This window comes from Thamnophis sirtalis, unplaced genomic scaffold (genome assembly GCF_051295495.1).
Source record: "Thamnophis sirtalis isolate CommonGarterSnake01/CBP01778 unplaced genomic scaffold, rThaSir2_p1.2 scaffold_5, whole genome shotgun sequence".
NCBI classification, from domain to species: domain Eukaryota; kingdom Metazoa; phylum Chordata; class Lepidosauria; order Squamata; family Natricidae; genus Thamnophis; species Thamnophis sirtalis.
Genome location: NW_028261385.1, coordinates 126,394,736 through 126,408,358, shown reverse-complemented (window position 1 = coordinate 126,408,358; position 13,623 = coordinate 126,394,736). Strand labels below are relative to the sequence as shown.

Below are 13,623 nucleotides of genomic sequence, written 5' to 3'. Positions count from 1 at the left end.
AAAGTGGAAAGGGAGCAGATTATAAAATGTATATATTATTTTATGAATGATGGGAGTAATACCCTTCAGAAATCCAGAAATCCTGTTAAGATAAATTAATATACTTGGCCAATAAAGAATTCTATTCTATAAATATTCACAACATTATGGACAATAGATAAAAATACATTTTATATTTTTGTTCTCATCAATAGTGGAATTTATGACTTAACACTATCAGTTATTAATCAAGAACCTAACATGACCGAATTTCTGACTTCCTGTTGCTTTTTCATTGACTTTGTTTCTGGGAAGCTGGTAGAGAAGGTTGCAAATCGTGATTGTGTGACTCTGGGATATTGAGAAGTCCAAAATTTCAAGAACAAAATGGTTGTGGCCATTCATACAGCAATCATTGAAAGTTATTGTAGAGTTCAGGCAATAATGCCTATGCCTGCATGGCTCCAATAGTCATGTAATCAAAATTTGGGCACTTGACATCCTGTCCACACTCTCTAAAAAATTATTGATCTCTGATAGCAATTTAAATCATTTTTTGCTTCTTAATTTCAATTCTTATAGATCACTTCCCTTACAATGGTATCACTACAATGGCATCAATTTTTATGGTATTGGGGCAGATTTGAGAAGTAGTATCGTGGCCTCAGTTTCCTGAGGTTTCCAAGGAATAATTGAAGAGAGAGTAAAGTTAATGAGAGATTCTTAGCAGAAAAAAACTATGCTGCTTGAGGAAAAACTTGTCAAAATGTGATTAAATAATAATTCTATCACATCTCTTAAGAGAAGGGCCACAATCTAATTGTTTATAAATTTTCTGTTTGACTATATTGTCCTGATGAACTTAGAACTTTAGATAAAATTTATAATAATTTATTGTCCAAATAGTTGGATTTTCTGGTTTTGTTATTCTTCTGCTTATTCTTAAAAGACACCTAATGATCTTAAACCCAATATGTTTAATAAAATTGGAAAAGTCCATGTCCCAAATTCAATTAATGAATTAAAGAACTGTAATGTACTATAAGGCCTATTAAAGAATTCTATATTTGCTAGAGCCAGTCAGAACCTGTTCTCTGAAGTAATTTGAAAATAGAAGAACCCTGAATTTTATGCTGTGAATCAATAGGAATTACCTCACTGGTCTATAGTTTTGTGTGGAAGGCAAGCACATACTTTGGCCACAAAAAAAGGATTTGTATGTTTTAAAAAATCAGTACTATAACCATATAATTCGTCCAAAGTGTTTGGACACAGTACGGCTGCTTTCTTTTTTTTTCTTTGCTTTTTCATACTTTTTATTGTATTTAAACCTTCAAATAAAAACATTTGTTTAATAAAAATGCACACTGTTGAACTATGACATGGACTTAACATAATTCAAAATATATTAGTCATTATTATTCCCTTCCTAAAATGGAAAGATATCAGAAGAGTTTTCTCAAATATCTGCATAGACCTCCTGAATATCCTTTCTTCCTTTTTTTTAAGCAAGAAGAGACTCCAAGAACCAACATTTTAAAAAGAAGGTCACCAGAAATGCATTTGTAATTTTTAAAAATTAATCCTACAGCCATATAATGTTTTAAAGAAAAACTGATGTTTGTATTCCTTTAGGATTACAGAACCATAATAAAGGTCACTTTTCAAATCACTATTCCCACAGTAGACCTTTTACAGTGTGGCAGGTAAAATGACTCAACCAACTAGGCCAGACTTCCCTTTCTGTCCCATCTTCCTTTCCTTTGTCTCTATACTTACTTCCTCATGAGTGCTACAGAAAGTATTTGACCTCATGGTTGAGGTTTCATAAGACCAATGTCCTCATGCAACCAAAAGAACAAAAAGGAGGGGTGGGGGGAACCCACTGTACTGGCAAGAGTCTATCTGCTATGGTGGCCAGAGCAAAAATGATTAGTGGGGAATAGAATCCTGCATCCCGGAGGGAAGGCACTGATCCTGTAGGAAGCCAGGTGGAGCCAAGCAAGGGTGCTGAGCCTACAGTGTTCCTCCTCCTTGCCATCTAGAATGCCTGCATAAAAAGCTTCTCTATGGAAAACACCACCTCCCTATTAGATGACCTTGATCCAGATTCAGCCTACCTCAGCCACAGCCTAGCAATGTTGTGGAACGTTTGCTGTAAGGAAAAATCCTCAATAACTCAATAAGCCATCTTCAAGATGGAGCAAGGAAGATGCAGGGAGGCACATCGGATATGCATGTATTTTGATTTATAATAGTACAGTGCTGTAATGCTTTTCCAGATCTTTTAATTTAGTTCAATACTAATATTAAACACATACTCATATACAATGTTTCCCCTCCTCCCTCCAAATATGTTAATGCTGCTTAAAAGGCAGGTAAAGAAAAACAAAGTTATGGAAATAGTATGTAGAAAAGTGGGAAAAGTTATGGAAATTAACCAAAGAGAGAAGCAACCTGGAATTAAGGAGAAACTTCCTAACAATGAGGACAATTAGCCAGTGGAATAACTTTCCTTCAGAAGTCACAGGTGCTCCATCACTGGAAGTTTTGAAGAAGAGACTGGACAACCACTTGTCTGAAATGGTATAGGTTCTCCTGCTTGAGCAAGAGGCTGGATTAGAAAACCTCCAAGGCTCTGTTCTGTTCTATTCTATTCTATTCTATTCTATTCTATTCTATTCTGTTCTATTCTGACAGAGTATTCTGGATATGTGTTGTGCTCATGCTTTTCAAGACTATGACTTTTCATCAAGACCAGAACTATGCAAAATTCTGCTTATCCAGGGGAGATTATTAGATCCAGGGGTGGGCTACTATAGGCTTGTCTGGGTTCGGGAGAACCCATAGCTAGCATTATGGCCGGTTCAGAGAATCTCCAAATCCCACCCGTGGCTGGTCCCGCCCACCCTGCTCCTCCCACCCCACCCCAGAGTCTCCACATCACCCATTTTGGATGCAAGATAAGTGCAGGGCCCATGCAGAGACTCGGAGAGTGGGGGACATCGGGCCTCCTGAAAGTTTTCAAAATTCCAAAAAAGCTCGTTTCCGACCAAAAGAGGTCCTCCGGAGCCCAGGAGAGGCATTTTTGTCCTCTCAGTGGCTTGAGGAAAGCCTCCAGAGCCTGGGGAAGGTAAAAACGCCCCCCCTGCCATGGTGCAGAAGGCTGACTAGGCCACGCCCACCATGGCCACGCCCACCCAGCAAGCAGGCAGAGACCCCGTTGCAGAAATTTTTGAAGTCCACCCCTGGTTAGATTTCATCAAGGAGATAGAAGCAGCTCTCAGAAACCAAAAGAAACTTGTAAATGCATGATTTATGTAGAACCTCTGAAAAAATGGAATGAGTTATTCATAACAGTTCGACATTAAATGCCATACTAGAAATAGCGTGTGTCTTTTTTGTGTCTTTTTTGTTAAAATGCTAAGTATGCCTTTCTAATACACTGAAATTGCATTTCAGGTCCTGAACGCTCTGGATGAACTGGGTGATTTTTTGTGTCTGAAATATTCCCGGCACGCTAGGTCATCTCGTCCTGAACTGTATGATGAAACAAGCTTTGAACTTGAAGATTAAGTTTCCCTCCCATGGAGAAACTGTAATGATGTTACAAAGAGGAGATGGGGATCTCAACAATAGGAATGCATTTCTCTTTTTCTAAGGACAGTTTTTGCTTCACAGTTACCTGATCCAAGAGAAGCGTTTTATGTCTGTTTTTACCAGATTGGATTCTGTCTGCAAAGGACTAGAATATTGTTGCAGTTCTCTCACAAGGAAATACAAGTATTATTGTTATTGTTATTAGACCCCAAAGACTTTAACTGCTACATCAGTTGCTATTACACAGCCCTTGTTGCTGTTTTAAGACAGAGTTAGAAACAAAATTAATTATGATAACACTTTTTAAAAAATGAATTGGGATGTAATGTAATAGCTGAAAAAAGTTATCTTGTTAAATTGGCCCTTATTTATAGAAGAGATGTATCTCCGTTGCAGCTTAACAGGATTTAGGCAAAAAAATCCCCATCAAATAGAAATACTTTGACATACTGAGTAAACTGGAACTTGATTCAGGGATAGTCAATGGTCTTTCATAGTTTTGTGTAACTTTAAGTATTATTGTTAGAAAGTTTTGAGTAAAGAAAAAAAAACAATTCATCTTTGCTGCTTGGTATTTTTAAAAAATTGTTTTATATTTCAATTGATAAAGTTAAGCCAAAACAATGTTAATTCAGATTCAACATTGTTGAATTATTTGAATTATTTCATAATTTAAAGGAGGATTACTTATTTAATTTTCAGGTAGGTTTTTAGAGTTATCACACACAGTTTTAATAACCATTTCACTTTCCTATTTGCAATGTGTTAAGCCTTTCAGTATGAAAAAAGCAGGTGTCATTTGTAAGACACTTTTCTTTCTCCATGAATATTTGTTTGCTGGGTAAGCAGACTGCTGAGTCAAAACACTCAAACTATTACAGAATATAATTCTCAAAGATCTTAGCATTTATTACTGCCATCTTCAAGTTAAAAGAACTAACCCTTTTGCCTTATTACTTCAGTGAAATATACTTAATATAGGCAACCACAGTGAATGTTCTTTCTGGAAGGTTAATACATCCATCTTTTTCTTGAGGCTAAAATTATTAACTGTTTTTAAAACATGACCAGTTGATTTGAAAACAGCATTTGGAAATTAAAGGAACAAGTGGATAAAATTCCATTTCTGTTTCACCAAATGAAGTGGGGCCAGGTCTAATGAGAATATACCATTGTCTTCCGACGATTGTCCAGTCTCAACAATTAAGGCCTCAAGTAGCTATACGCACACATAAACACATTACTCTAACATAACTGGTTGAAAAGCATTTCTATCACTTTTGAGAGAGATACAAACCATTCGAAAGTCTCACCATACTGTAAAACATGTCTGATCAAGAGATGGCCTGGCTTTCTGTTCCACAGATGTATTTTACTTTCATGTTCTTGAAAAGCTGTGGCATCCACTTAACACACAGCTGCGAAAAAAAGATTTAAGAACTGAATAATTAAATTGTAGAATACCAATTACAGTATGGGATCCCCTTGCTTGTTAAAGCAGCTTTGAGGATAAAGCAAGGCTGATTAGTTTTGAGGTCCCTTTTTGTTATTCAAGTTAATAAATTCAGTGGGGCTACAATGTTAAAAATGGACCACAATGCATTCAATGAATATCAGATCTCTGCTTCAGAAGTATAGGAAGGTAAAAGGAGCAAATTGTACAGTGTTGTATGATTGTTCACGTTGGCAAATGAACTTGAGAAACACTTAAACAGGCCCATGTTTGTGCATTATACTAAAACTGCTGTATAAAAAATAAAGGATGTTTTTGTGTGTTTTTTAAAATATTTGAAGTTGGTTCATTTCTTGGTCATAAAAAAAATTGGCACAATGACTCAGGATCAATCTACCCCTGCTGAATGACCATATGTTACAAAGAAACTATGTTCTACAAGTGTTATAAAAATATCCCGAAGACCCTGTTCTCAGTGTCTTTTCCTCCATAATTCTGTTTAGCCACTAGCAATTTGCTTTTGCCTGCTTCACTGTATTTCTATCCTTGGAACAGTCTACTAAGAGCAGATGCTGGAAAGAGCAAGCTGCTCTGATCATGATCAAAGAAAGCAGGACTCTGGCTTAGTGTAGTACATAGTTATGCTGCCTGAAGCAGAAGTGTATTGAATGCTTTCTGAAGTTTATTGTTAAGAGCCGTCTGATTTTGTTGTTCCCATGTGCAGTATGGCCATTCCCATGATAGTCATAATCAGGGATGGGCCGCTACAGGTTCGCCCTCCAAATCCCACCCTGGCTGGTCCCACCTGCCCTCCCCTCCCAGGAGTCTCCACGCAGCCCCTTTTGGATAAGTGCAGGACCCGCGCAGAGGCTCGGGAAGGATGGAAAATGGGCCTCACAGAAGTTCCAGAAGGCCGGAAACGGGCCCGTTTCTGGCCTCTGGAGCCTGGGGAAAACAGTATTCACCCTCCCAGAGGCTTGAGGAAAGCCCCCATAGCCTGGGAAAGGTGAAAATAGTTCCCCCCCATTGTGCAGGAGGCTGACTAGGCCACGCCCCCCCATGGCAACGCTCGCTCAGCAATGAGTCAGAGAACCCGTTGCTGAAGTTTTTGAAGCCCACCCCTGGCCATAATGGTGACTTAAAATAAATCATCTTATCTGGTTTTGCTCTTTGCACCTGACCTGGGCTAATTTTCACATCTCTAATATAATAGCAGAATCAAATGCTTCTCACTACATTTGGAAATAAGCACATAGGGTAGCTGCTTCTGTGGTATAATCATAATCTAGTTGTTGTTTTTTAGCTACTAAAATCACTAAAAAGATTCTACAAATGCAGTGACTTCAATTTTTATTTTTATTTTTTGCTGGAATTCATTCAAAAGTGGAAATCAATGTATTTTGTCCAATTAGACCACCAAAAACAAGGGACGGGAGTCACCCGAGAGAAAATGTCTTTACCCTGATTTTCAGTAGCATGGTCTCAAGATGACTAGAGAGCCATAAGTAAGAGTGCAGAGAATTATAGATGGGTCCCCATCTTAATCACGGGGGGACATGTAAGGTGCTACTAATGCAGAAATAGATGGACAGATCAGTTTGTATTATTCCAACATCAAATTATATGAACTACTTTCTTAAAAAAAAGAAATCATCTTCTAGGATAAATAAATCTATCAAGGCCAACTGAAATGCACTGTGAGTATTTTGGCCAATCTTCCTAAAATTATTTTACTTTGATCCTTGGCGCCAATGTTTTGGAAGCAGGGAAATAATATTTAAAATGTCAAAATGCAGCAATTATAAAATTAGATCAAAAGAGCATTATTTGGTGCAAAAGAGGAAAATTGGCCATAAAACCTATTTGGGGGGGAATAATGATTGGCCATAGCTAAGTAATTTCTCTGTCTAGAGCACTCTCATCTCACTTGGGATAACAGAGGACCATAATTGTTAAACCAAAGCAGTTTCAGCAGGAGAGTCTTAACAGTTTTCAAAACTGGAAGATCTCTGTTTTAATATACTTGGACCCTAAAACTTGCCAGGTTTTCATAGGGATTACACACACTCCAAAGGTTCAAGGACAGCATTATTTTAAAATATATTAAAATGAAAGCCCAATGAAACTGCTTAAAAATCTGATAGCCAAAGCTGCACATTATATAAGACATCTACAAAGAGATTCAGAAATATATATATTACAGAGGAGTTGTTGAAAATGACAAAAAAATGTAAAATTGAAAAACTGACTTGTTTGAGTAGGAAAGAAGCAACAGGTATTTTTGTTTGTGACTGGAAATCACATTTTTGCACAAAAACATACAAATTTGCATTTTTGCTGAAAAGAAGGGGGGGGAGACCGAACTGATGATTCAAATCAAACAAGATGGGGCACAAACAAGTAATTTTTAAAGAGCTAAAAATATTAAAAGGATATATAAAAACAAACGAGTCCCAAAAAATGTATAAGGGGCAGTAGGTAAGAGTTAGTTCAGATGATTTACTTGAAAGAAAACAGATGATGACAGCTCCTTCCTAATAGTTCACATAATATATGCTTCCTATAGATTGCAGGGTGCTTCAGTTCAGCAAGATTCTGTCTATAGGTGTGGAACAATAAAGAAATCTATTTGGAAGAATCACCATGTGGCTTTCTTGGTTTCTACAGTGATTAGCTGAGGAGGCAGTTTCTTTGGGATATCCCTGGATATTACTGGAGTATTGATCTCAGAGAAATCATTGTCAGTATCACTATCATTGTTACTGGTGAAGAAATCAGAATAGGGTACTGACAGCTTTTGGTATCCAAGGCAAAGCAAAGACCGTGGTATGAGATTATTTTGAAGATGAGCACCTCAATGGGGCAGAGGTATTGTTATTGCTGGATTTCCATATTATTTACCAGCACTGGAAAGGTATGTCAGAATTGCTAAGTTCCTTCCTCCAATTAATGAGTTCTGAGTTTATGGATTTAGCTTCTTCCCTCCTTAAGTTTACTTAGCCTCCTTAATTTTGACAAGTCTGGCAGATTTACTTCCTTTTAGCTGTAGATTTGTATGGTTATTAACTGCCAAGTCACAATCATTTGTCACCTTCCTAGTTATGAGGTCACGAACTAATTCATGACAGCTTGAATATGGGGCAGAGTTTGTGTGTGAGTCTGGTGGGCAGAGACGATTGTTTTAAATCCAGGAATACGAACTTAACATTTCTTGAATTGTGTAAGTAGTGAAAATGTTTTAAATCAATTGTTCTATTTTGACAGTTTCAGAGCTGGGAGAGGGAGGTCCCAATAGCCTCAGCTGTTCCATCTATGAGCGTTCTGATGGATTTCTAGTAGGAATTGCTTCTTTTGAGGCACATGGTGGTGATTGGTTGCTTCTGGGTGCACTATAGACGTGGGAAAGGCTGCTTCTGCTGCCATTTTAGACCCCTCCCCTTGATTGGAGATTTTGCAGGTGGAGGGTTTGTTGTAAGCTTCAGTCCACCTTGACTGAAATGTCATTTAGCCATCAAAGAATTCAAGTTTTCTGCAGACAAAAGACAGACCTCATGGAATAAATGCAGGAGACTTGTTCCAGAAAGTTATCTCCATAACCATCCTGCTCTGAGAAGTAACTTGGGCTGAAGTTTTGGATAATCAGGAAAGGGACCTATATCATTACTGGAGCTGTCCTAGGTTCTTTACTTGGCTCTGGGTTACATTTTTAAGCCGTAGGACTGAATCGGAGGGGTGAGAGGGTGGGAGCTTATTTCATGAGCTGCTGGCTGCCATCATGGCTCCTCCTCAAACTGGTGGTTTATGGGTTTTAGGATTTAAAAGGGTATCATGATAGAATCTTAAATTATTTATTTCTCCTCTGGTGAGATCCATTTCACTATACTTTTTGTATAATGAAAGTTATAAGGTGAAATCAACTTCATTTTATTTATATATATATATATGAAATTAATTTTGAAGGAACCAGGTTAATCTTCAAAACAGAACACTTCAACAAGAGAATAATTATGGAAGTTATCAAAATAGAGAAATGCCCCCACAACATGAATAAACGTGATGATACCTCCCACCTACCAGACATCTGGAAACCAGCCCTAATCAACAAATGAGCCCCACCCACCACCCAGGCCGTTACAACACAAAACAATAGAGACACAGCCAGCACCAATCAGCACCAATCTACCAATCATGATACACCACACAACCAATCATTCCACTTACTGAAACAGAGCCAGCACTCCACACACCCCCACCAAGATTTATAGAAAGATGGCAGCTCCAATCACACTTTAAGCCCAAAACCCAGCCTGAAGATGGCGAGTGAGATCTTGCTGAAATGTTGCCAAGGTTTTGGCGTATTCGGCTCTTTTCCCATGTAAGATTGAGAGTATCTTGGCAATGTTTCGACGAGGTCCCACTTGCCATCTTCAGGCTGGTGCCTTCGGCTTTGTGCTTGTGTGAGCAAAGCGTGATCGGAGATGCTGTCTTTCTATAAATATTGGTGGGGGTGTGTGGAGTGCTGGCTTTGTTGCTGTAAGCGGGTTGGTTGGCTGTGTTGTTATATCTTGATTCATTGATGGAGTTGATGTATGCAGATTAGTCAGCTGTTTCATAACATCCTGTGTGGCTGAGGTACTAGCTGTGTGCCCATTAGTCTTTTGTGTTGTAACCACCTGGGTAATGGGCTGTGTGATGACATCCTGAGCTCTAGTGTAGTGATATCCTGAGTCCTGTGCTGCAACATCCTGGGAGGTTGGCTGCATTGTAACATCCTGAGCCTTTGCGTTGTAACCTCCTGAGTTCTGTGATGTAATGTCCTGAGCAGATAGCTGTGATGTAACATCCCGGGCTTTAGTTTGGCTCCGAGTTTGCAGTCTGGCCATGTGTTCATGGCGTGTGTCAGTTTGCTTTGTGTGGGGGTCGGAGGGGAGTTCAGCAGTTGGTGATGCCGCCGTGGTTTGGCTTCTGGATGGCGGTTGCATTTTGTCTATGGGTTGGTTTTGAGTTTGAGTCTGGTGAGGGTGATTGGTGGTGGTGTCCTGTGTTGTTCTGGGTCCGGTGTCAGTTTTCTTGGCTGGGAATTGTTTGTTGACTAGGGCTAGTTTCCAGATGTCTGGTAGGTGGGAGGTATCGTCACATTTATTCATGTTGTGGGGGTGTTTCTCTATTTTGATGGCTTCCATAATTATTCTCTTGTTGAAGTGTTCAGTTTTGGAGATTAATTGATTTTGAAGGAACCAAATTAATCTCCAAAACTGAACACTTCAACAAGAGAATAATTATGGAAGCCATTGAAATAGAGATACATACATACATACATACATACATACATACATACATACATACATACTGTACATACAATCATACATGGGAAAACCAGTCTTGTTGTAAGATTGACTTGGCAACGTTTCGGCGAGGGCTGGGTTTTGGTTTGAGTCTGGTGAGGGTGATGGTGGTGGCGTCCTGTGTTGTTCTGGGTCCGGTATTGGTTTTCGTGGCTGGGATTCATTTGTTGACTAGGGCTGGTTTCCAGATGTCTCATAGGCGGGAGGTATCGTCACATTTATTCATGTTGTGGGGGTGTTTCTCTATTTCGATGGCTTCCATAATTATTCTCATGTTGAAGTGTTCAGTTTTGGAGATTAATTTGGTTCCTTCAAAATTTCTCATCATTTCTAATCCTCTGCATGATGCACAATAGAGCACTCTTCATAAATAAACAAAGATGTCCTTCCCCTCAGCCCCAGCTCACAAAAAAGGTGTGTTGCTGGATACCAAAAGATGAACTGTTCCTGGTTTAGAACAATCAGTTCTTGAGACTGGGATTAGAGTTACAAGCACCAGAATTTTCAGCCGGCTGAACCATATGGGGTAAGAATCTGAGAGTGGTCTCAATATGTTCAAAGGGTGCCAAGATGAGGAAGTCTGGTTTAGATTGTGTATTTTAGAAACACGAGAGCCTGAATAACAACTATAAACCATTGAAACCATCAGAACAATTTGTTCTTCCTCCGCTACAGGCTTTGAAGAAAAGATGAAATTTAACTGGACACTTTGCAGTTGAAATAATCTGGTCCTTCCCCGTGTTTGTAAACTCTCTTGATTTTATCTCTGAGGATGTCAGCAAATCTGGCCAATAACCATAGAAAGAATTAGCCTGTTAAACAGCAATTCTCCCTCCAATTCTGATTGTATCTCTCCAGTGCAAATTTCGCAACTCATCTCAGGAATCTCGAGAACTAGAGTATTTGGGGAGGGGGGGGGAGTTTGTTCAGACTTCTCCATTTGTTAATTTTCACAGGAACTGGCATCCCACCAGAAGGAGCACTCAAGATCTTTGTGACAGATGGCTTACAGGCAGAGACACCTTCAAGGGTAGTAAAAAAAACAAGGTGGTGATGGCAATATAGCTCCATCTTTTTTCATACCTGCTATATTACCCTCTCATCTCCCCTAGATATGGCCCTGGCTATAAGCCAATCTCCTTGTGTATAGTTGGGATACTAGGTGTAAAGGTATTTTGAAATGAAAGGGGCCATGGGTTTACTGCCACATGAAAGTATGGCTGTATTTTGTATTATAATGAATCATTATATCTTCAATATATCCAATAATAAAGAATTTTTTATATCCTATTCTAAATCATTCTATCATTTTAGCATTGATAACATTCTCTAATAATTTTCAATTCCATGTTTTTTCCCATTATTAGTATCATCAATCTAATATACATGTATACAAATTGTTATAATTGTTAAACATCCATTAAGCATTGCTATTATTACATCCTTTTTATATGAAACATTTTAAATTTGAAGTAAAATTATATTATGGCATTTCATTACATCATCCTGAAATCACCCAATGATATTACTTCTTTATATTCTATTCTATATAGAATTATTTATCTTTTATAAAAAGGTTTTTCAACATCATCTCCATCATCCTCACAGTTTGTATAAAATTTCATATTATCAATCTAATATATAAAAATGCTTTATTATCATTATTGATCATTTATTTGACTATAGCTATTATTACTTTGTCTTATACATAGTACTCAAAATGTAACTACATTTAACTAAATTTTATTGTGATATTTCATTTCATCATCCTGTATCCTTCCAGAAATAGTGCAGTCCAATATCTCTTGCTATTTGTAGAATCTGTATTCTAAGTGTTTTCTTGATAAGTCTTATGTGGACTTCTCTTCTGACAACTTGTTATTCATTGCATATCTTATAAAAATTCAAAACCCTCTATCTGTTCATCAGCTTGACTTTTGTTATTGCTGGTGCTTCTGCCGAAATTACTCTCATTGTTTCTGCCAAATTTTCTCCCCTTTCTTCATCTATATTTTGACATCTGAGATAGAGTTCCAGTTCATCGATCGCTCCTTTCAGTATTTCGCACTTATCATTTCCCTCCACTCTCGATTTGCTTTCAGTGTCAACAATTTTCTTATCACTTTCTTACGTCTCTGTGGTTTTTTGAACTCTGTCCTCAAATTTCATAGTTGTTTCATAAGTATTCTCAACTGTTCCCTCCGTACTTTCTGTATTTTGATCTATAATTTCAAGTCTCTTTTCAATTCTCTCTGTGATTATTCTTTTTAAATTTCTAGCATAATTCTTTGCAATGTTAGTCCCTTTTCTTCTTCATATTGGACCATTTTCCAGGTTATAAACACTGCCACTAAAGCATCCAAGGCTTTTGCTAGGTTTCAAATAAATTCAGTAAAGTTTTTCAGGTCAAAGCTTTCTCTTTCCTTCAAAGAAACACCTGTATAAACAAGATGTTTTCCACTGACCCTTTCAGTAAACAAAGCCAATAGCTTTGTATTATCAGATGTTGCCAAGCCTCTAGCCTCTAGATGGCAGTGTTACATACTTTCCCACTGTTTTTGCCTCTTTTTCTAAGCTCCGAACTCCGGAAGAGAAGAAAAAAAATGTTTAAAGATTATGATCCAGCCGAGCCTTGCGAGGAATTTTAATCCACAAATACAAAAAATGGATAAAGTATAGAGGAAGAAGGAAAAAAAAGACCAGTCCAGTTTAAAAGTAAAGTGAAAAAGATAACATGATAGTTTTAAACCAGGGTTAATTCGTCGCTTACTTCCTTCTGTCTTCAATTTTATTTTAACTCTAAGTCTTTTGGGTTTCTCTTCTCTAATGATAAGGATTTTTCTCACCATTTCAACACACTGTCTCTCCTATTCTGCTTCCGTTTCAGGGGTCTGTCCCAATCTTCTGCACCATTTTGGCTGCTTCTCTTGTAGCCGGCAAAAAGAGCTTTCTCCTGGATCGATCAGGGACTTTGTGATGTCCCTGAGATCATCAGGACATGCTCTTCTCTATCACCGTTCCTTCAGAATGGTTTAGATCTAAAAAGGACCATCCAGCAACAGAGATATCGACAGCAATCCTGGAACCCCAAGATTGCATGTCATGTCGTCACTACGTCAAGACCCGCTCACACTTTGCCTTCATTGTCTGTAACTGGAATAGGACTAGTTTCAGGGTTCGAAGAAACACCCCCAACAAAAGAAGACTCTGAGGCTTGAAGTTCCTCAAAGTTCCATTTTATTAGAG

The 13,623-nt window shown here is 38.1% G+C and overlaps 1 protein-coding gene across 1 annotated transcript in view; it reads left to right on the top strand.

The window, feature by feature from the left end:
* Nucleotides 1–5,364, top strand: part of SPTLC3 (serine palmitoyltransferase long chain base subunit 3) — a 101,099-nt gene extending 95,735 nt beyond the window's left edge. The window contains exon 12 of the mRNA XM_087715160.1: nt 3,442–5,364. Within this exon, the coding sequence (XP_087571286.1) occupies nt 3,442–3,555 (114 nt within the window). The 3' untranslated portion in view covers nt 3,556–5,364. The remainder of the gene's footprint in view (nt 1–3,441) is intronic.
* The last annotated feature ends 8,259 nt before the right edge of the window (nt 5,365–13,623 follow it).